Source organism: Lissotriton vulgaris, chromosome 5 (genome assembly GCF_964263255.1).
Source record: "Lissotriton vulgaris chromosome 5, aLisVul1.2, whole genome shotgun sequence".
Lineage (NCBI taxonomy): Eukaryota > Metazoa > Chordata > Amphibia > Caudata > Salamandridae > Lissotriton > Lissotriton vulgaris.
Window position 1 is genome coordinate 297,782,852 of NC_141693.1, and position 23,809 is coordinate 297,806,660.

At 49.0% G+C, this 23,809-nt stretch overlaps 1 protein-coding gene across 1 annotated transcript in view; it reads right to left on the reverse strand.

The window, feature by feature from the left end:
* The window catches only part of SSU72 (SSU72 homolog, RNA polymerase II CTD phosphatase), a 255,189-nt gene extending 243,521 nt beyond the window's left edge, over positions 1-11,668 (reverse strand). Inside the window, exon 1 of the mRNA XM_086921477.1 lies at positions 11,459-11,668. Coding sequence (XP_086777603.1) covers positions 11,459-11,538 — 80 coding nt within the window. The 5' untranslated portion in view covers positions 11,539-11,668. The remainder of the gene's footprint in view (positions 1-11,458) is intronic.
* Positions 11,669-23,809: the final 12,141 nt, after the last annotated feature.

Consider the following 23,809-nt stretch of genomic DNA (forward strand, 5'->3'; position numbering starts at 1 on the left):
GAGGGGAGGTGGTATAGCCATGGCGACGAAATCATGTTTGCCGGTGGAGTGGAAGGCCTTGGACCTCCCTATGTGCGAATGCGCATTATTTAAGGTGAAGGTCAGTCATCAATTCACCCTCAGCGGTGTGCTTATATATCGTCCACCTGGGAATGACACCGCCTTCAAGGCTGCCCTTGTGGATGTAGTCAGTTCCGTGACCGCAACTTGCTCTAATTTCAACATAGTTGGTGACTTAAATATACATCTGGATCAGTCGTCATCCCCTTCCATCAGCTCTTTGCTGGCGGACTTAGAAGCGTTGCAACTTGACCAACTGGTCACCTCCCCCACCCATACAGGAGGACATATATTGGATCCTTTTTTTCCCACCTTAGCTCGGGCTAGATCAGCTGACCCGATGGTGGTGGGTTGGACTGACCATCTACTGGTTAAAGTGTCATGTCCCCTTGACACCCCACAATTGAAACCTGCAGGTAAACAGAGTTTAAAGCGAGACTGGCGTAAACTTAAGCTGGAGGAGTTTGTCAGGTTATTGGAGGCACAAGCCCTGGGCAAACTGCAGAATGCAGAACAGGGTTATGAACAATTCTGCAACTGGGTTCTTACTGCCCTCGATTCTCTTATACCGTTGCGTTGGGCAAAATGTCATGCGAAAAATCGTAGCCCTTGGTATAATGAGGCGCTTGCCGAGCTTAAGAGAACCTGCCAGCAAGCTGAGAGGGCGTGGAGAAAAGCTTTCGATCCCACGTTAAAATCGCTTTACTTTGCCCAGCTTAAGTCCTACCACAGAGCTATTTGCCAAACCCGGGCCGCATATTACACAGCTGAGTTTTCTAACAGCCCCAACCCCTCTAAGTTGATCTTCAAGGTGCTTAAAGACCTGACGGGGAAACGGGCCACCTCGCAAGAAATCTGTACGGACTCGCACTGTGAAAGCCTGGCATCCTTTTTCGTGGAGAAAGTACAGAAAATCTACCGAGGATTCGTACCAGCTGCCGCCGGGGATGTTCCTAGCGAAGTAGAGGTCTTGGTGCCTGAAACTCTGTCAATCCTGCCGAGCATGTCCAATGAGGTATTCGATACTCTGAGCCGTAAAATTAAATCTGGCTCTCCCTCAGATCCTCTGAAACCGGAGTTTTTCGCCTCTCTCCCGCCTCTCTGTCGTGAGCCCATTATGGAGCTGATCAATCTTTCCCTCAGAGAGGGCGTGGTTCCGTTATCCTGGAAGCAGGCTGTGGTCAAACCCATTTTGAAGAAACCGAATTCCGACCCCCTGCTCCCGGAGAACTACCGGCCCATCTCCCTCCTGCCTTGGACCGCCAAGGTCACGGAGGCACACGTGAATACCATTCTGTCTGCCCACCTCTCGCGTAACAACATCCTGGACGAGACTCAAAATGGGTTTCGTGCTCAACATAGCACTGAAACGGCTTTGCTCTTTATGATTGAGCACTTGCGATCAGTGCTAGACGCGGGGCAGACCGCGGCGCTCCTATTGTTAGATCTGAGCGCCGCGTTCGACACGGTGTCTCATGACATTTTATTGCGGCGTCTGGAGGAAGTGGGGATTGTCGGGAAGGCCCTGAAGTGGTTCCGCTCATTCCTCTCGGACCGGTCTTTTAAAGTAGCCATTCCACCTGGCCAGTCCTCGTACCATTCTCTGGAACTGGGAGTCCCGCAGGGCTCTGCCCTCAGCCCCACATTATTCAACTTATATGTGAAACCGCTGGCTGCTGTCGTCAGGCAATATGGCCTTACGATGACATCGTATGCCGACGACACGCAGCTGGCGGTGACACTCAGTGGGGACCCTGAGGTGACTGCTCCCAGATTCCGGGCAGGACTGATAGCTGTGGCTAGCTGGATGCGCAACAACTGCTTACAGCTTAATGCTAAAAAGACCGAGGTCCTGATTGTGGGGAAGCAGGCGGAACTCTGGGGAGACCAGTGGTGGCCTCTCGAACTGGGGGCGATGCCTATTCCAGTGGACGAAGTCAAAAATCTGGGGGTATGGCTGGATTCTAACCTTTCTTTTGCCAGCCATACAAAGAAGACAGCAGCCACCTGCTATGGCATTCTGCGAGGACTTAGACCAGTTCTCAAATTTTTCGACCCTCCCACACGTCAACTGGTCGTTCAGGCCTCTATCCTCTCACGGATAGACTACGGGAGTGCCTTGCTCCTTGGAGTCAATCAGGCTGAGGCGACTAGGCTTCAGAGGGTCCAGAATGCTGCTGCACGGGCCATTGTAGGTCTCCCGAGACGATGTTCTGTCTCTCCTGTGTTGGCCTCTCTGCACTGGCTTCCGGTCAGACAGAGAATCAAATTTAAGGTTCTCTGTCTGGCATTTAAGATCTTAAAGCTTTCTTCTCCTCCGGCCTTGACAGGCCTTATCTCTTCTTATGTCCCCACGCGATCCCTCAGATCCGAAGCCCAGTATCTGGCGAACAAGCCTAGGTTCAGGCTTAGCAGGATGGGAGGACGTTCCTTCCACGTGCTGGCGGCAGATTTATGGAATTCCCTTCCTGTTCATATTCGGGCCCTCAACAGCTTGACCCTTTTTAGAAGGGCCATCAAAACCCACTTGTTCATCTCTGTAGGCTGATATCCCCCTTTGTCTGCTCTGATCTGTTGTGTTGTTGCATATGATCAGGCGCCAGGACGCCCCTTCGCTGGGGCAGCTGTTGCGCCTAATAAATGTTATTAACATAACATAACATATCTAATGGCTCAACGGTCAAGTGCATGATTATATATATATATATATATATATATATATATATATATATATATATATATATATATAAATAATTGTGACAGCATAGGCAGGCAGCAGCTACATAGTGGTGCAACAAAAAAAATTATATATATTAAAAAAATAGGTTCATGCCAATTACCTCAAACCCATCTAATGGAACAACATTTATGATCCGTAAAATGGAATGTTGTAAATCAAACAAGAAATGCAGCATTGCATTTCCAGGGGCAAACAGTTGAAAACGTGTTAAGTAATTTTACAGCCAGGGGCTGCTTTAGTGCCAATGTTGAACAAAACAACTCCGAAACAGTAGTTACACTTATTGAGGCATTTCAATTATTTTGTTATAGTGAGTAACCCCAAAAGCAATGTCGATACATGGTCGTTATGCCGAACAGACTTATGCTACATCTTATTTATTAGGCCCAAAAATGTCTCTCTAGTTGCTCACTTTCCTGTGCAAAGAGGCTTAGCAGTTTAGATCGCTGAGAGTAGATATAGAAATGGCTGCAGATAATGGCACACCGAATCTTATAAATGGAAAAAGTCAAAGAAAATGTATTTAGACTAGAGTGAGGGAAAATCAATTACTCAGTACGGTGGTGTTTGCAATGCACTGATGTGCGTAACTCTCCGGTCTAACTGCTATTATTCTTAAAATGTGGTTCATCGTTAGAAGTACCATATAGAGAAGATGTGCTAATTGAATACACAAAGCTTGAGGAGGCTGCTTGGAAAAGGTTCTCAGACCTGTACACGGATACATATATTTATTTTGATTAAATAGTGTACATCAAAACTTGAGGAATTCCTTGTTTTGGCAATGTTATGTTTAGGCTCACATCCAAAACGTGTGAAAGCATCCCCCCCAACAAAACCCGAAGAATGAAAAAAAAAAATCTGAACGTGGTCATGCATGAGAAAAAAAACATACGGTGACCGAAGTAGTTTTAAATGTAAAGCAGTGCCTCCTTCAATGCAATACAAGTAATTCATTGGCGGGTAAAGTGATACACAAAGCAAAGGACAAATACTAATCTGGACCAATCTAAGATCCAAATGACGAAGTGTCAAGACAAAAGGATTTTTTTTTAATGGTTTGGTGGCTAACCCAAAGCCTACTTGTAGGAAACTTTGGTTGTGTTGCAGTACACCCACCAACGCCACACGTTTTACCTGCCTTTTGATGAAACGTTGAACAAAGAGTACTGGGTCCCTGCTAACCAGGACCTCAGTACCCGTATTTTCCTAAAACTATGCCACACTTGGCAGTTGTTCAGTGGCTCTTGTAAGTCCTTAGCAAATGGTACCCCTACAACCTAGGGTACTGAAGAGTGACCCCAAGGGATGCAGCACTAGTTGTGCCACTCCAGGTTCCCCTCACCAAGGCCATGCACTCTGCCATTGCAGACTTCATGCCTCGGTGTAGACAAAACTAAAGAGACGACATGGGACGCATCCCTGTGTGCCGGGACCACAAGACACATGGGATATAGTTACGGCACCCCTTCAGCAGACCTTAGACCTAAAGCATGGTGGACAATATCTCCTGGGAGGGCATATCTGCATGAGCAAATATGCCCCTGCAATAGCCATATCAATTCCTGGATACTATAAGCCATACCAAGTACATGGGCTGGACACTCGTCATTACGAGTTCCCCAGCTCTATGGTAGCTTCACTGGTGTATGGGATGTTTGGTACAAAACAACTCCGCATACCTGCACTGATTCCAGTGTCAGATTCATTAAAAATTGCACACAGAGGACCCCTTAGAGGGGTCGCCTGAAACCTACCAACCTTTTGGTGGGCACCGACTGGCCTAAATAAGCATGCTAACACCAGACAGTGTTCTGATGCCATGGAGTGATCCCATTCTCGCCACGAGGAAGTGAACAATGCCTAAACACAGCCCCAGCCTCTCCGGTTAAAAGGAGCAGCCCCCCTCCCCCCCACCCTTTTGGCAGAAGACAGGTTGGAAAATATAGTCCGAATAGAAGTTGTGCCCAACTTTGCCAATTCCACCACTCGGGTGCTAGAGGAGAGGTGAAGTACACTCTTAAGTGCCCACCATCTTAAAGGTGAGGTGAGGAAGGAAGACATCCAACAAGGGCTAGGGTTATGCCAAGAGGTGGGCATACTAGAGGATGTAGACACCCCAGGTAAGAGGACCATTGCATGTCACTCCCTTGTAACAACCCTAAATCTAGTATTTAGATGGAACCCCAGAACCTTGAACTTCAGTTCCTGATGACCTGAGAAGGGCCGGATACCAAAGATCAGCATCAGTGGAGAAGAACACAGAGAGCTACTGACTTGGCCCCAGCCCTACTGGTCTGTCCGCAGCCCTCAAAGATCCTATGCCAAAGACGACTCGTTCTGCAGCCCAGTAACCTCCAAAACCCTGGGAGAGCTGACTGCCTTCAATAAAGATAAAGATCTTCTGAGAACAGCGGGCCTGTTAGAAGCAACCATCTTCAAAGACTATGTGACCTGAAGACCCACGAAGCCTGACCTTCGGTTCCACCTCTGCACCAGACGCCTCTGGCCACAGTGGCCGAGCACACCGTGAGCTGCCCTCTCCCGGACTCCTTGACATGGCCTGCAGCCTCTGCACGGAGACCCACCCTCAACTACAACCTTCTCCGGTAAGCTGACAGCTAGAGATACCACTGCATCCATCTGCCCTGGTGAAAAGGACCAAAGGTGTCCCTATGTCTCCAAGCATCACAACTTACCTCTTGAGCTGTTGGTTTCATCTGACTGGCCTCCTGGCCTGAGCAGGCAGCTCTTTTCCAATTTGGCTGTTCTTCATTGGAAAACATTGGGCACAGACACTGTGTTGGCACCGTGCCGTCCTTGTGCAACTGTTGGTGCTGCCTTGGACCCTGCCCACTGCTTGCTTCAACCCCCCCTCCCCAAGTGTCCCCCCCCCCCAAAGCCGCTGTTACCTGTAAGAATCATCTATCCAAATGTAAATGTAAATGTATTTGAGCTTATATAGCGCACAGCTACCCCACAAAGGGTTTCCCGGCGCTTGCTTAGGGAACCCGTCCTGGTATTCCCGTGAGATAACGCCGGCAGGGTATCCACAAGGTGAAAGCCAGGCATCCCGCCGCGAGGGGCCGTTGTGGAGATTAAGCAAGCTATTGCCCAGAGTCGCAGAGTGTGAACCTGTGAGTCGAGAAGGCACCGGAGCGAGAATTATCGAGTCTGTGGAATTTTTGAGCCCAAGACCCGCCGAGGCGGGGAATTGAACCCTGGTCCAGGGCCGATCTCAGCTTCCGGGTCTGCCGCCTCTAACCCCTGAGCCACACTTCTCCACAATGCCCCATTCTTCATTGAGTTGTATTGGGCACCCAATATCGTATTTGCAACCTTTCACCCTTGTGCCGCTGGTGGTAACCTGCTGGTGATTAATTGAACCTTGCCCAATACTGATCTTAACTCCTGAAGACTGGTTGTGTTAATTGATATTACCTGTCTGTATGCTGAATGTTTTCTTCCTCCCATAGATGAACATTGCAAAGACTGAAAATTGCACCAGGTGTCTAATTTTAATATTGAAAAGTATTTTTATTGCTGAACGTATTTACCAGAGATAAAGTTCTGTGGTTTTACAAAATAAATACAACCAAGTATTTTTATAAATTGTTCCGATTTATTCCTTGTGTGTGTGCCTCATTTATTGCCACTGTTTTCAACACACGCTTAACACTGCCCTCCGATTAACCTAACTGCTCACCCACACTACCAGAAAAAGAGAGCATTAGTATTATCTACTTAAGCCTCTGCAAATAAAGCCTTTGAGGATCTACTGGACTCTGCACACTATACCCCAGTTTGGCATAGTATATAGAAAGCCAGCTTCCTACAATAGGAGTTTTGAAAGGTTGGTTGCTCCTTTGAACTGTGTGAATGTTGTAACAAGAGGCAGAACGAGACTAAGAGAAATGCCTATTTATACATAGGTAGTTCACGATGTAGTATATTAAATTGGAGAAGTGTTGCCAGTTTTAAATCAATCCCAGACATGGTCCGAGCATCCCTTTGGTATCACTCATCTTCATTTATTTAGAAAAAAGAATAAACTCAAAGTTTACTTTGAAGATGAAAACTAATTTCCCATGCATCGCTGTGGCACACTGTTAGTTTATTCACTAACTGTAATACACAGCCACAAAGAGACCCACGGTATTTGTAATATCGCCAGGCTTTCTTTGCATTTTAAGCAATATCACAATGCACTCTAGCTATCCGGTGCAGTTTCACTATTAAAATTGTTGGCATAGGCTCAAAAATGTCAGCATACAGTGTTGCTGGCTAAACGTTCACAGGGCTCAAAGCCCCTTGCCCGCTATCTACTGAGTTATTTTGGGTAACCTGCTTCAACAGCTCTGTCGTAACCTGGATAGAAACAACTGGTCTCTGCGGAAAATATTACTGACCGGCACAAATGCACTATGTTCGTGTGCACTATGTTCGTGTGCACTTTAATTATACAAATCAGCCTGCCTGGAGGACAAAATAAGTCAGAGAGAAGAACTGAATGTGTCCTGTCGAGTCTTTTGGTAACTGGTTCTCACCAGTTACCCTACCAGACTGGCTACAGAGACTGTAGCCAGTCTCTGAATGTGATGCAGGCCAAAGCAATAGGGTGATTGACAACTCTGCTGTCAATACGTAGAACCCAGGAACCAAGTGTGCATACTTACATCATATACCAGGCCTAAAAAAGTATCAATTTTTTTTTTTTTAAATCAAATAAAAACAGATCTACAAGTCCCACTTGCCGTAGATGGAAGGGGGAGTTCTTGAAGTGGGCCTCCGGGGAAAGTACGCTGAGGTACCAGTTAGCGCATAAGCAAAACAATGACAGGGCGCTAGAGGCGGCAGCAGCATGGGAAGCGTTAGTGCAGGCACTGCGATACTGACCAGAATGTCGACTGAGGGGGACAGGTCAATGACGGAGGAGTGACTCAAGCCATTCCAGGCGTACTACATAGACACATACATAGCCATTCCTAGCAACGATTGTCAGTAGAGAACATGCACGAGGAACCGCGTCGGGGGTGGGAAGTTGGGGAGGGGGGGGGGGAAGGAAGTTATAGTTATTGGTGGAATGGGGACAGCGTTATATTGCGAGAGGGTTTCTTGCATTCGAGGCATACATAGCTAGAGCGGCCTTATTATAACGTCACTTAATGTAATGTTTCACTGTGGGGGGACCTTCTTTGTGGAACTTGTTTGCGGATGTGATCACAGCTATAGTAAAACCAATAAACTACGTTTAAAAAAATAAATAAACAGATCTATAAGCCTGGTGACAAATAATGTACTTGGGCCTAACTAATGTGCTTGCCCCATAACCTTGTCCCAAAAGTGTTTGAGAGTAGTCAAATAATGTATTTCACAGAGTCGCCCTTTTCTTCATTGGCACATGAGAGCACCTTCAAATTGTGATGTCTGCTGTACAAAAAAAACGTACTTGTTTCATAGACTAAACTTTTGGTCCATGTATAATGGAATCTAGCCCACATAAAGGGTACACACGACCCTTGGAATGACTCTTATTTCACTAATAGCATTGTCATCAGGTTGAGGGCAAGAAGGTTTCTCTGTTCATACTCAAAAAATAAGTTTTAATAAATATATTGCTAAAGCATGATGCGACAGTGCGGTGTCATTTTCAGACCTTTCCTTTTTCAGACCTTTCGCAGCGACATGCAGGCATACCGATAAATGTAAATAGCGTTCATACTATGACATGTGGTAATTGAGTTTCAGCAAATATCTATTCTTTGTACAGCTCCACGTAAAGTATTCCGATTTGTTTTGACCCTAACAAAATCGTTTCCATCTCAATTCAAAATGACAAATAATTGTTTGCTTACCTACTGAAATACTGTACAGTTCATTTACAAGCTATTTAAATGTGTTCGCAGCACGACTGTCAGATAGTTCTCTTTTCAAAACCCTCTAACTCTGCATTCAGAGAAAGAAAAGTAAACACCAATCTCATGGACAAAAATAAGCAGGAATTTTAATAAGACATACGTTAACATCTGACCTTTGTCTTTGAATGCACAGCAAATGAGAAGATAAAAACTAAAAGACCTTTATTTCTCATTAGTTTTCTAAATGAACAGAACACCTGTTATTTGTCAACCGGACCTCTTCCACCAGGCAGGCCTTAAAAACAGTACTCCTTGGTAAAATCTGACTCGCCATAGCAGCGGATCAATAGATTTCTCGCGGGGTGTTACTGCAGGGTCAACTGCTTGGCAAACTTCTTTCACAAAAATAAGTAGGCCGTAACAGCATTTTGAGGCGAGCACTTTCACTCTTAATACTACCTGTCGGGATTTAAGATTACTAAACAAAGTGAAGCTGGCTAAAATATCAAGGATTGGGTGACAAATCCAATGAAGGAGAAGTCTTGCTAACTATGAAAGAGTACATCTATTGTTGGACTTAAGAGAACATGATCTCGATACCCTGCCTGTCATCACAGCATGCCAATTTAGCTGAAGAGGACTGCTGTCATCACTTACAATATATGGTGCAGGAGGTGCCAAAGGCAGACCCCTTGATGGGATGATGCCTTGCATCTCGTGCGGATTTAGGGGTTGGATTCTGGTATTGCTTCAGCCAAATTAGATCCATGGCTGCAACGTCAAGAACTGCCGACGGGGTGAGATTTAGTGGATGGTAACACCAGCCTATACTCCAAGACCTCTGGAAGTTGTTTGCAGGGAGTACAGACTGAGCACTGTGGTGAGCTGCTAATGCAGATCCACTGAAAATTAACCCCGAGCTCGTGTGCATAATTCGGTTAGGGGAGTAAGATACAACAGCAGGTTCAGTGTGCACTCTCTCAAAGTGCTTCCGATAGGTCCATAGTTGTGGAGCTCAGGAGGTTCAGTGTTTCCACCATGTCCGGGATATATATACACAGAGTTTGCTAATGAGTCTTGTGTAGTAGAGGCTTTGCGCGCTTCTGGCAGATACTAGATGGAAGACATCAAGATACAGATGGCCCACCAGTGTTTGGCTCAAAGATTGCCCTTTGGGTCCCGTAATTGGTAGTGTTTACAGGGAGAAAACATTCACCATGTTGAAAAAAATAAAAAAAAAACATTCCCAGAATACGCCGGAAAAAATACAACTTACTCAGTTAAAATAATTAAATGTGAAATCTACATTGAAAACAGGAGTATACATCAGATTTCCTCATTTCTTTTATGAAGAGAGTGGGCACAATAGGAAATACGATATAAGGGGCATAGCGTAAGTAGGAGAGCTGCTTTATTGAAAAGACAAATAGGCACCTCGAGATCACAATACATGCCCCTTTCTTGGACTAGCGACCTGTGAGGTATTCGAACCCCTGCAGTCGACAATAGACGCTACAGGCTGCATTTTTCGCAGGTAGTTTGTACATTTACCTTGCTTGCTGCTGAGTAAAGGGCACCAGACTTCCTCTCAGTAGAAAACCTTGGCCAAAACGTACAGGAAGAGTATGCGACGCGCACTCCTTTCAGGCACTGCTGAGAACTCAAATGTTCCAGACTAGAACCCATTTATGTATTAATACTAAAACATGAAAAAACTAAAGCAATAGCTTTGTGGTTTAGCGAGCTCAACGTCTAAAGCGTTATTGTCCTTTATCCAACTTCACGTAAAAACTTCTAAGCGCAGGGAAGACCAGAGTTTCTAATGAACGCACGCCACTATTCACATGAACTAAGACTCAAGTGTATAGACACGACGATGACACGACGATCCAAGTCATAAAGTGCATTATGCGTACACAAAACCTCTCTCTACATGCCCCGTACCCCGCGCTTTAAGGGGTGGGGGGGGGGGGTATGCCAATCAACAGGCATAACGTGTTTATAACCTTAAAAATCTGCAGTGTTCCGATATGAGACCAAGTAGACACGGCAACATATAAACAAGAGAGAACGTGGAGAAAAATGCACGAGTAATCTACAACAGCCGATTGAACTTCTCAGACCGGTAGAATGCTATAACCCATTATCTAATGGTACTCGATTGGGTCGTGACCCCTTACTCTTGTAGTGTCGCCTATCACTGTATGAATGTTTTCCTCTCACCATATCCTTAAAGTTGCATATTCCATCACAGTACACAGGGGGCAGACCTTTGTAATCACGAAATACTGTTCCTCGGTCCATACTAAAGGATATTCTGCCCGCCTCGCCTTCCTCGGTCCATACTAAAGGATATTTTGCCCGCCTCGCCAATATAAGTTGTTGAGGCGCCCAGAAAGAACGGTGAAAAAATTCTCCAAGTTTCCCCTATAGTTTTCCTCGTCTGCGGGGGCAAGCCCGTGTCCCCTTTAGATGCCCGTACCCAACGATGTTCCTTCCTTGAGAGATAAGACGTGAACCCTGTTAAACAATGCTGGATGTTTAAGCTCCCCCTAACCGATAATGCTACGTGTCCTACTTCGGAAGAAAGATAAATACTACCGTGGGCTCAACGTCACAGTACCCCATAAAAAAACGATATCGTGGCAGAAAATGCCAGTACTCGATAATGTTATGCCCAGAAAAAGACACAACTTCACCGACGGTGGCTGATTAAGTTCTGAGTCCCCACCCGTCAGACTGTCCAGTCCATGGTCTCCGATGTTATGTTCCAAAGGGTGGTTTTGCCTTTCTCCTTTACCTTAAGATGTTGTGTGCCTCCATGCTCCGATTCTGGTTACTAGAGCAAACCACGGCCACTCGGAGGGGTGAGGCAGGCATTCTACTGTCCGGAGCCTGGGGCCTCGGTGACCTAAAACCTCCGGGAGGACTCAACAGAAACACCGCTTCTCACACAAAATGGCGCCGGCAAACTCAGCATAACCGGAAGTGACGCTGCCCTACCAACGGAGGTAGGAACGATGAAAGTGCATGGAAACTGCCACAGTGCAGAGAAAGAGAAGAAATACTACATAAACAAAGGTCTCTATTGGCATTAGAAAAAAGACGGCAAAAGCTAGAACAACACGGAGTTAAAAAAGAAATGAAAGACTATACGCTTGAAAAAGATTTCCCCCATGTAGACGTAGCAGAGGACTGTTTTCTGCGAAAAAAAAGGGCACAAGAAGAAAGACCACACTCCGACGAAAAAATACGAACTGCTAATGACCGTGTAAAGCTGTTTTTTTGCTGTTTCCTGTTTCTGTTTATCTAGACGCTCGATAAAATTCACTGTTAAGCGATTTTTAATATTGAGTGTTAAATCCAAACTCAAACCAACATAATGTCCCCAAAAACCTAACATCACCCAGATGAGGTTTCTCGACCATATTAACCTTGCCCGTTCGTCCATCACCTGGCTCTCAAATGTTTTATTTTATCTTAATCTTACATCTAAAACTATTGTATAACATCTTCTAAATCCAGCATTCATGAACACTAAATTGAGACTGGCACACAACGATATTTGCCGACGCAGACATTTACAGTGTATTCAAATCGTCAGAATTATAGCCTGTATGAGTTGTCCTTCTACTTCGGAGTAAGCCTACTTATTGAGCAATCAAACCAGCCCCCGGAGCGAAAACAGAATTCCCACCAGATGTTCATGATGTAGAGAGCCATCCGGGCTCTCCCTTACAAAGTAGCCATGCTCGACCCAAGGAGATAAATAAAGGACAGGAGAGCACTCGGGGTCTTCCTGACAGCAATTAACTCAATGTGTGGCTTTACATTATTTCAGAGCGCTGCGTAGGCCCAGACCCCCTGTGCCCTCCGAGCCCGGTATCGTAGCGCTTCACCGCTGCTTTTGCTAGATCAATTTGCTAATTCACATTGCTGGACTAAGTTGCTGATTAAATTGCTGCATTGCTTGTATTACTTTGCTCATTGACATAAGTAGCGCTAAACTACCTCGCCTGCTAATTCAATTTGTAAATCATTGTGTCATCGCTATACTGCCTTGACTGCTAAATCATTTTTATGTTTGTGACATCGTAGCGCTACATCGCCAAAGCGAGCTACAAGTACAGTTTCCTTTTCATTAGTGCTGCGCTGTTCGAGGCGTGCCTGATTATACCGGGGCCACTGCCTTTTGCATCGTATTAGCTCCCTGTTCCGTTTTACGCTGCCGGCCATTTTGTTGTTGTTGTGTCTCCCTGCCCGGGTCTCCACCCCGCTCCCGCCTCCCAGCTGACCCTCCCTCGCCCCTCCCCCTCCCACTATCCACATATGACAGATGCTTTTGCGCGCAGTGTTCACGCGCAGCGGACGCGCCCCATGCGCGCCGAAGGTGCGCCAAAGGTAAGCCCGTCTACGCTCGTCCGCGCCTGGACCGCGCCCAGCGCCAGACCCCCTGGCCCCCGCAAACCCCACTCCACCCGCATAACGTATGACGCCGCTACCCTCTTCACCCTTAACCCCGGACGCACACCACAATGCTGCGAAGCTGCCCCAGGACACACCCATGGACCCTTCACCTGCCATTCCTGCAAATTCGCCTGTAACAAGACCCTCACCAAACCCAATAACTCCAAACACAGCTCCGACTCTAACCTCCTGAAGTGCATCCTGCTGAACACCCGCTCGGTCCACAGACACGCCACTGAACTCTGGGACCTACTCGACACTGCATCGCCGGACGTCGCCTTCCTCACAGAAACCTGGATGAACGCCTCATCAGCGCCCGACATCGCCATAGCCATCCCGGACGCCTACAAGATCATCCGAAAAGTTCGCACCAACCAAACAGGAGGAGGCATCGCCATCGTCCATAGGAACACCATCCGCATCACGACCAGTTCCGACGATAACCTCGCTACCGCCGAACACCTTCACTTCCAGATCCACACCGACCCCAAGACCACACTTAGAGGCACCCTGATCTACAGACCACCAGGAACCCGCACACAGTTCAACAAAGACATCACTGACTTCAGCAGCCCACACGCCCTCCCCTCCGAGGACTACATTCTACTGGGAGATCTCAACTTCCACCTGGAAAAGAAAAACGACAAAAACACCACCACACTCCTAGACAACCTGAACAATCTCGGACTGAAACAACTTGTTGACACCCCCACCCACCTTGCCGGTCATACGCTCGACCCTATCTTCACCTCTAGCAAACACATCTCCTTCGATCACACCACAGCTCTCCATTGGACGGACCACAGCTGCATTCACTTCAGTTACAAAAAAACACCGACCCACAACCCCCCACAACCTATTCCTCGAAGAAACTGGAACAAAATCACTACCGATGAACTCTTCACTTCGCTTAACCAAAACCCTCCTGCCATGTCATCGGACCCAAACCAAGCCGCAACCAAACTCACACAATGGATCACCCACAGCGCTAACAAATTAGCAACCTTGAAAAACCACCAGATCAAACAATGCAGCAAAAAGGCCCCCTGGTTCAACGACGACCTTAAGAAATCCAAGAAGACATGTCGCACTCTCGAGAAAACCTGGAGAAAAAACCCTACCACCGACAACCTGACCACCTTCAAGGACGCCACCCGCAAACACCACCAATTGATCCGATCCACCAAGAAATCAGCATTCAAGGATCGACTCGACAACAACGCCCACAACAGCAAGGAACTATTCAACATCATCAAAGAATTTACCAACCCCACTGCCGGCACCAACGACATCACTCCCTCACAAGACCTCTGCGACTCTTTATCCTCTTTCTTCCACAACAAAATCGCCGACATACATAACAGCTTTGAAAACCAGTCAGAAGACCAGTCAACTCCACCCACCCCCGAACCAAAACTGCCCTCTAACATCCTTTGCAACCCAATCACTACTGAAGACACCATCCGCCTGATGAACTCCATCCACTCAGGATCACCAACCGACCCATGCCCCCACCACATCTTCAACAAAGCAGACTCCATCATCGCACCCCATCTCCGCGATGTCATCAACTGTTCCTTCAACTCCGCTACCTTCCCAGAAAGCTGGAAACATGCCGAGCTCAGCGCCCTCCTAAAGAAACCCACAGCAGACCCCTCTGAACTTAAGAACTACCGCCCCATCTCACTCCTCCCATTCCCTGCCAAAGTCATTGAGAAAGCCGTCAATAGCCAGCTCGCCGCCTTCCTCGAAGCCAACAACTCCCTCGACCCCTCACAGTCCGGCTTCCGAGCCAAACACAGCACCGAAACCGCCCTCATCGCTGCTACAGACGACATCCGAGCACTACTGGACAACGGAGAAACTGTCGCCCTCATCCTACTTGACCTCTCGGCCGCCTTCGACACAGTCTGTCATAGCACCCTCATACAACGCCTCAACAACGTCGGCATACAAGGAAAAGCTCTGGACTGGATCATCTCGTTCCTCGCCGGAAGAACCCAGAGAGTCCGCCTCCCCCCATTCAAATCAGAGGCCACCGAAGTCATCTGCGGCGTACCACAAGGATCACCACTCAGTCCCACCCTCTTCAACGTTTACATGAGTCCCCTCGCATCCATCGCACGACAACACAACCTCAACATCATCTCCTATGCAGACGACACCCAACTGATCCTCTCCCTCACCAAAGACCCAAACACCGCTAAAACCAATCTACACGAAGGAATGAAAGAAGTAGCCGAATGGATGAAAAACAGCCGTCTAAAACTAAACTCGGACAAAACGGAAGTCCTTATCTTAGGTTCATCCCCCTCTGCTTGGGACGACTCATGGTGGCCACCGGCCCTGGGTACAGCACCGATACCTACAGACCACGCACGTAACCTGGGCTTCATCCTAGACTCCTCCCTCTCGATGACCAGACAAGTCAACGCCGTCTCATCTTCATGCTTCAACATCCTTCGCATGCTCAAAAAAATCTTCCGTTGGATCCCCACCGAAACAAGAAAGACAGTCTCCCACGCTCTGGTCACTAGCCGACTGGATTATGGAAATACCCTCTACGCCGGAACCACAGCCAAACTACAGAATAAACTCCAACGCATCCAAAACTCCTCAGCCAGACTCATATTGGACATCCCCCGTAAAGCTCACATTTCCGGTCACCTGAAAGACCTCCACTGGCTTCCTGTTAACAAGAGAATAACATTCCGCCTCCTCACCCACGCACACAAGGCCCTCTACGACCTAGAACCCCAATGCCTCAACACACGACTGACCTTCTACACACCCACCCGCCAACTACGATCATCCAATCTAGCCCTCGCCGCAATCCCCCGCATCCATAGGTCCACCATGGGAGGAAGATCCTTCTCCTACTTAGCGGCCAAAACCTGGAATTCTCTCCCCTCTCACCTCCACCTTACACAGAACCACCTCTCCTTCAGAAAGCAACTAAAAACCTGGCTATTTGATAAGTAATGCACACTCCCTCCCCCAAGCGCCTTGAGACCCTCTGGGTGAGTAGTGCGCTATACAAATTCCTGAACTTGAACTTGACGCTCTGGTGACTGAGCCACAGCACAGCAGCCCTTGTAAACCCCCCACTGTCATCGGCTGCCGAGGGCCTGCCTCCCTGTGCCCACCTACCAGCACCTCTGTGCGCCCCGCTGACTCCTCCTGCCAAGTAAGTCCCAGAGCTGTGTGTGCCACAGCCCGTGGGGAGCCCACCCCAACTGGGACGACTCGCCTTGCCCAGCCGGGCAGAACAGCCTGAGGCCTCTCCGGCGCCTGCCGACACGCGCCTGGTGTCCAGGAAGGAGTGTGCTCAAGACGGCGGCGTGCGCCCAAGTGATCCCCAGTAGCAGATTAACAGTGAGTCTGTGAGGCCCTGGGGGAGCGCTAGAAAGGCGCGTTGTGCGCGCGAAGGCCCATCACCTTGCTCCACTCCCCAGGGGAGGGCGAGAAAACAAAAGGAGATAAAGGAAAGGAGGGAGGCGCTCCAACACGTGCGAGGGCCCATCACCACACATCCTCCACTGCAGAGAGCCTCATGTATGAGTGTGAGGCATCACCCTGAGGCTGCCACAGGTGATTAGACTGGTAGTAACACGCCACACCCACAAGACCCAATCAGCCTGGAGAACCGCAAAACCACTATCCACACAGGGTCACAGTGATCAAAGACTGCCCAAACAGGCCAACCACGTGCCTGCACGCTAGCCCACACAGAATCACCAGGTTTCACAGAAGACTGCTCCACAGCACCCAGAGGCACACGTGCCAGCAACATGAGCACATCGCCTGCAGCAATTGTTGCCGGCCCGCAAGCCAGTGCGGCCGAATCTCGCAGAGAGGAAAATGACCTGACCTGCCCCCAGGCCACAGTCACACAGTCGTCTCCCCACTGCTGCATTTCAGTGAGATTGCTGACGGCGGTCCCACGATGGAAGGCATGGATTGGACGTCTAAACCACTACTTCATGGGTAGCAGGGAGACACACAGCACAGTAAAACAGTTGTTCCTCATATACTACGGTGGTGCAGAGATCTACGACCTCTTTGAGACATTGCCCAACACAGGGAATGATGACGACTATGAAGCTGCGGTCGCCGCACTCAACCGACACTTCGACCCTCAACTGAACGTGGACTTAGAGCGTTTTAAGTTCAGGAAGGCGTTGCAGTCGGACACAGAGTTCGTGGACATGTTTTATGCGTGGCCGTGCAGACTGGCCGGCACGTGTGCCTTCACGGACCAAAGGGAAGAAATACGCGGCCAAGTCATCCAAGAATGCCGCTCAGCGCTGCTAAGGAAACTGATCCTTCGGCAACCAGGGATCTCTCTTGATGAGATCCTCATCCTGGCCAGGTCCCACGAACTCTCTGATGCCCGGGCGGGCAAAATGAAAGCCGCCTTGCATAGGACCATTGCAGCGCGACAGGCAATGAGGCACATGCCCATCAAGGAAGAGAGAGTCAAGGCCATACACCGGCACCCCAGCGCAGCTCGCCCAGCACAGCGACATCACACAAGTGGGGCGTGCAGCAACTGTGGCGTAGAACACCCGTCAAAGGCAGTGTGCGGAGCAAAAGGAAAGACGTGCCCCCACTGTGGAAAGGTGAATCATTTTGCCATGGTGTGTAGAAGCAGCCAGTGTTGACAGACCTACTCCAGGCCTCGAAGAATGATGTAACGACTACACCAGGTGTCACTCGCATGGGCGTGGGCGCTGCCTCGCGCTTGAAGAAGATGACTACGAGGTGTTTGTCGTGTTATTCGTCAGCAGGTCGGACAAACACTGAAGACCGCCGCCGATGTGCTCCGTTTTGGTAGGAGGATCTGAAGTCCAGGTGCTCATCGATTCCACATCACAGAAGGGAGGAAAGGCACCTTTCTCAGTTGCCACACCGCAGAAGACCTTGGTCTGGTCTTCTTCACTCACCAGATCCACGACTCCAACGCTAATGCCATCTTGCAGGACTTCCCGACAATGTTCACAGGGCTCGGCAAGCTTAAAGGGAAGCAGTTCAAGCTCCACACCGAACCCACCTTGAGGCCTACTGCTCTGAGACACCGGAGGGTGCCATTCAACCTTTGCCCGCAAGTAGAGGCGGAATTGAAGAAACTCAAAGACCTTGACATCATCGAAAAGATGCCAGGTCCCACCCCGTGAGTGTCCCCATTGGTCGTGGCCCCCAAGCCAAAACAGCCGGGAGCCATACAGCTGTGTGTGGACATGAGACTCCCAAACCTAGCAGTCAAGAGGGAACGTCATCTTACCCCCACCATGGATGACATTGTGGGGGACATGAACGGAGTCAAATGGTTCTCCAAGCTGGACTTAAACGCTGGGTACCACCCACTAGAACTTGTGCCTGAGAGCAGGTAGATCACCACGTTCTCTACCCACGTTGGCCTCAGGAGGTACAAAAGACTGAGCTTCGGGGTGTCGTCTGCAGCCGAGGTCTTCCAAAACGCCATCCAGGTAGCACTGTCCGGCCGACAGGGCGTCATCAATCTGAACAATGACATCTTGGTATTCTCAAACACCTTGGAAGAACACCACGCCCACCTCCGGGCCACCCTCCAGCAACTGGAAGCCTGTGGACTGACCCTCTATAGGGCCAAGTGTTCCTTTTTACCAGGAATCAGTCAACTTCAACAGGTAAATTTTTACCAGAGAAGGGCTACGGGTGGATCCCAAGAAAGCAATGTCCATCCAGGCGGCAAGCACCCCTAAGACTCCCACCGAAGTCCGCAGCTTCGTCGGCAAGGCCACTTACTGTGGCAGGTTCATTCTGAACCTGGCCTCTCTGTTGGAGCCCCTCCGCACCCTCACCCGTAGTGACCGTCTGTGGGAGTGAACTGTAGCCGCCAACACAGCGTTCAACTCCATCAAAACAGCCCTCATGGATAAAACGGTGATGGCCTACTTCCAACCGGGGCGATGAACAGAGCTTGTGGTAGATGTCAGCCCCGTAGGCCTAGGAGCAGTCCTCCTATAGGAACACCATCAGGAGACGTGGAAACCAGTCCCATACGCCAGCCAGGCAGTATCCAACAACAAGACCAGATATGCCCAGATTGAGAGGTAAGCCCTGGCAATGAAGTGGGCCTGTCAACGTATCCACCTCTATCTGTACGGGCAGGAGTTTCTGGTGGTAACTGATCACAAACCACTGCTGCCTCTCTTCGCAGGGTCATCAAGACTGGCACCTCCCAGAATAGAATGTTGGGCTGTACAGTTGCAGGCATACAATTTCAAGATTGTGTTCCGTCTGGGGGCCCACAACCCGGCCAACTACCTCTCCCGGCATCCCAAGCCTCTGGTCGTTCGAAGTTTGCTTCCGGATGTAGCGTATTCAGAAGCATTTGTGGAGATGGTCTCATACGAGCCATGAGTTGAGTGAAGGAGAACAGGGAGTTGTCCTGAGGGGACATGTTATTGTTATCCGAAAGCCCTGCAAGACGGAATCATCCAGCTGGCGCATGTGGGATATCAGGGAATGGCTAAAACCAAAGCTCGACTGCTAAATAAAGTTTGGTTCCCTGCAATGGGATACCTTTCCACTACCTTTTTTTTTGCTGAGCTGTGCCTGTGTCAAGCGCCGGAGGACTGAGGAAGCGTCCTGTGAACCAGCTGAAGCGCATTGCAAAGCGCTACCTTTCGCCGGACCCGCTCCGCGGGTCCCGCTTCAACGGAGCTGCATCTTGCTGGAAACTGAGTTCACCGAACTAAGGGCTTCAGGCAACCAGGGCTGCGAGCTAGCATACTGCTGGACTCAAACTCCCAAGAGTCCCGGCAGCTGCCATCACCGATACCACCTCGTGACGCTCTCCCTGTAGGCCACGCCCCCTGCTATCCAGTAAAAGGTGCCGGATCTGCAACTGCTGTGGATACCTTTCCACTACCTTTTTTTGCTGAGCTGTGCCTGTGTCAAGCGCCGGAGGACTGAGGAAGCGTCCTGTGAACCAGCTGAAGCGCATTGCAAAGCGCTACCTTTCGCCGGACCCGCTCCGCGGGTCCCGCTTCAACGGAGCTGCATCTTGCTGGAAACTGAGTTCACCGAACTAAGGGCTTCAGGCAACCAGGGCTGCGAGCGAGCATACTGCTGGACTCAAACTCCCAAGAGTCCCAGCAGCTGCCATCACCGATACCACCTGGTGACGCTCTCCCTGTAGGCCACGCCCCCTGCTATCCAGTAAAAGGCGCCGGATCTGCAACTGCTTTGGATACCTTTCCACTACCTTTTTTTTTTTTTGCTGAGCTGTGCCTGTGTCAAGCGCCGGAGGACTGAGGAAGCGTCCTGTGAACCAGCTGAAGCGCATTGCAAAGCGCTACCTTTCGCCGGACCCGCTCCGTGGGTCCCGCTTCAACGGAGCTGCATCTTGCTGGAAACTGAGTTCACCGAACTAAGGGCTTCAGGCAACCAGGGCTGCGAGCGAGCATACTGCTGGACTCAAACTCCCAAGAGTCCCAGCAGCTGCCATCACCGATACCACCTGGTGACGCTCTCCCTGTAGGCCACGCCCCCTGCTATCCAGTAAAAGGCGCCGGATCTGCAACTGCTTTGGATACCTTTCCACTACCTTTTTTTTTTTTTGCTGAGCTGTGCCTGTGTCAAGCGCCGGAGGACTGAGGAAGCGTCCTGTGAACCAGCTGAAGCGCATTGCAAAGCGCTACCTTTCGCCGGACCCGCTCCGCGGGTCCCGCTTCAACGGAGCTGCATCTTGCTGGAAACTGAGTTCACCGAACTAAGGGCTTCAGGCAACCAGGGCTGCGAGCGAGCATACTGCTGGACTCAAACTCCCAAGAGTCCCAGCAGCTGCCATCACCGATACCACCTGGTGACGCTCTCCCTGTAGGCCACGCCCCCTGCTATCCAGTAAAAGGCGCCGGATCTGCAACTGCTTTGGATACCTTTCCACTACCTTTTTTTTTTTTTGCTGAGCTGTGCCTGTGTCAAGCGCCGGAGGACTGAGGAAGCGTCCTGTGAACCAGCTGAAGCGCATTGCAAAGCGCTACCTTTCGCCGGACCCGCTCCGTGGGTCCCGCTTCAACGGAGCTGCATCTTGCTGGAAACTGAGTTCACCGAACTAAGGGCTTCAGGCAACCAGGGCTGCGAGCGAGCATACTGCTGGACTCAAACTCCCAAGAGTCCCAGCAGCTGCCATCACCGATACCACCTGGTGACGCTCTCCCTGTAGGCCACGCCCCCTGCTATCCAGTAAAAGGCGCCGGATCTGCAACTGCTTTGGATACCTTTCCACTACCTTTTTTTTTTTTTGCTGAGCTGTGCCTGTGTCAAGCGCCGGAGGACTGAGGAAGCGTCCTGTGAACCAGCTGAAGCGCATTGCAAAGCGCTACCTTTCGCCGGACCCGCTCCGCGGGTCCCGCTTCAACGGAGCTGCATCTTGCTGGAAACTGAGTTCACCGAACTAAGGGCTTCAGGCAACCAGGGCTGCGAGCGAGCATACTGCTGGACTCAAACTCCCAAGAGTCCCAGCAGCTGCCATCACCGATACCACCTGGTGACGCTCTCCCTGTAGGACACGCCCCTCCTCAATGACATCCAATAAATAGAGTGTTAGTATACCGCTGCGCGGGAGCGCGCGGGTAGCGCCCGGGAGAAGCCCGGGACAAGGGCGGGCCCTCTGAGGCCCTCAGAGGCACGAGAAGGCCAGGCTAGGCCCCCCTCTAACATCCTCCCCCCCATAAACTCCTCAAACAATCTGGCCTTGGCCTCGTGACCTTCCAGCCTCATATGATATTGTAATAGAAGACAGAGGCCATCCCCTTAGGATTTGTACATTTTGTTTGTGCACTTTAGATTCTACCCATCTATTCCCCTCAGTATTGATGGACAGTTAGGCTGCTCCCCTTGGGCTTATAAATTGGGGGACGCCTTTTACCATTATCCCCTTTGCCATTTTTCCGATACTGCTGGAGTGGGATGATGACAAAGAAATTGAGGTCTGGGAGAATACTGGTAGGAAGATCAAACTCTAAAACCAGATCAAACCCACTCCGAAACAAGCTTGGTCAGGCCTCTAATTTGAAGAGCACTTGTCAGATTTTCAATTTGTGGGAAAAGGGCAAGACTAAAACGGCAATGGGGGATAACAAATCAGTGGTCCCCAAAGAATCCGGAGATATTCTCTCAGAGAGATTAACCAACTCTCAAAGAGAATTGTCTGAAAAAAGAAAGGAAATTGCAATTGTCTGTACAGTCGAACCAAAAATAGCTCCTTTGACTGTTGAGAGTGACTTCTCCCCTCCCGCATTCTCCACAGCGAAAAATAATATTGGAATAGAGCCAGATGTAATTATAAAAACTAGGAATAGTGTAGAAGAGGATAACACGCATATAGGGGAAACCCCGCTAGTGGACGCCCACCATTTCCTTCAATAATGGTCTGTCCCCATTGTTGTTGGATAATGACCTTTGTCAAAGATATATAGAAAATGACCCGGTCAAAGCGGAGATGGACCTAAAAACGCCGCCAACATCGACCCATGCCGGTTTGAAGTTGTACAGTAGTACCCCCTCCAGATCCTCTCATTCAAATTTTTCCATTAGTCCTAACTTAAACTTGACTGGGATGGATGTACTACAAGGCCAGGGGAATGACAAACCCATTTCTGATTCCCTACATATTCTAGAACATCTATTATCGTCCATCCTACAACTATTGGAGAAATTTGTGGGGGGATCTGATTGTGTCTTAGATACGGTGACTAAAATCTTAAAGGTCTTATTGGACACTCAAAAAGAGAGGGATATAGTTCAAGTACAGTCCTCCCCACCTCCAGTACTAAATGGGACAGACATAAAAGTTCAGCACTCTAAAACTAACAATACTGCAATTGAAGTCTATGTAGATGGAAATCTAAGTGTTAATGATTTAGAAGTAAATTCCTATGAAAATTCCCCTCCAAAACCGGAGACTGACCTTTTCCCGATTTTTAAGAAGCAACTGGGCGAAGGAGATAGAGAGGCGGGTGAGGTTTCAGAAGAGAATAGCAATAAAGGGAAGTTACAGGATATAAAAAAGAATGGAAAAAACAAAAGAAAACTCCTGAGACGGATAGAAAAGAATAGGCGGAGGAAAATTCTGTTTAGAAAACACCCTAATTCATCCATAAATAATGGGGTTCCCCAAATTCAGACGGTAGCTGTAAAGGAGAATAATACTGACATTAAGCACAATATGGAAAACATTACACCCCCGCCTTTGGTTACGCCTGCAATATCCCTGATTCCCGTGCTTCCCCCCTTATTAACAGTTGACTCAAATGTTATCTCCCAACAAGTTCCAGTTAATAGGGACTTAACAGGGTCCAATATACCTCTACTTCCAGGTCAGGATTATAAATCCCCGAGTAAAGTGGGCCCAATACTTAATCCCCTGGCACCATCTTTTTCGGGAATAGTAGTGAGAGGTACTATTTCGGCTGAGCCCAAAGAAAAATGTATAGATACGGCATGGGTGGAATTCGCTCCCCTGTTCGATACAGAATGCATTCTGAATAGATCCCTTCTACTTAAGTACTTTCAAGAATCAGCCAACTTGAAACTGATACAATCGGCTGATTTAGATAGAGTACAAATATTAAAATCTGAAGTGGGGATGATAACTAGGGTGAGGTTCTACTCTAAGTTAGTAGCCAACCTTATA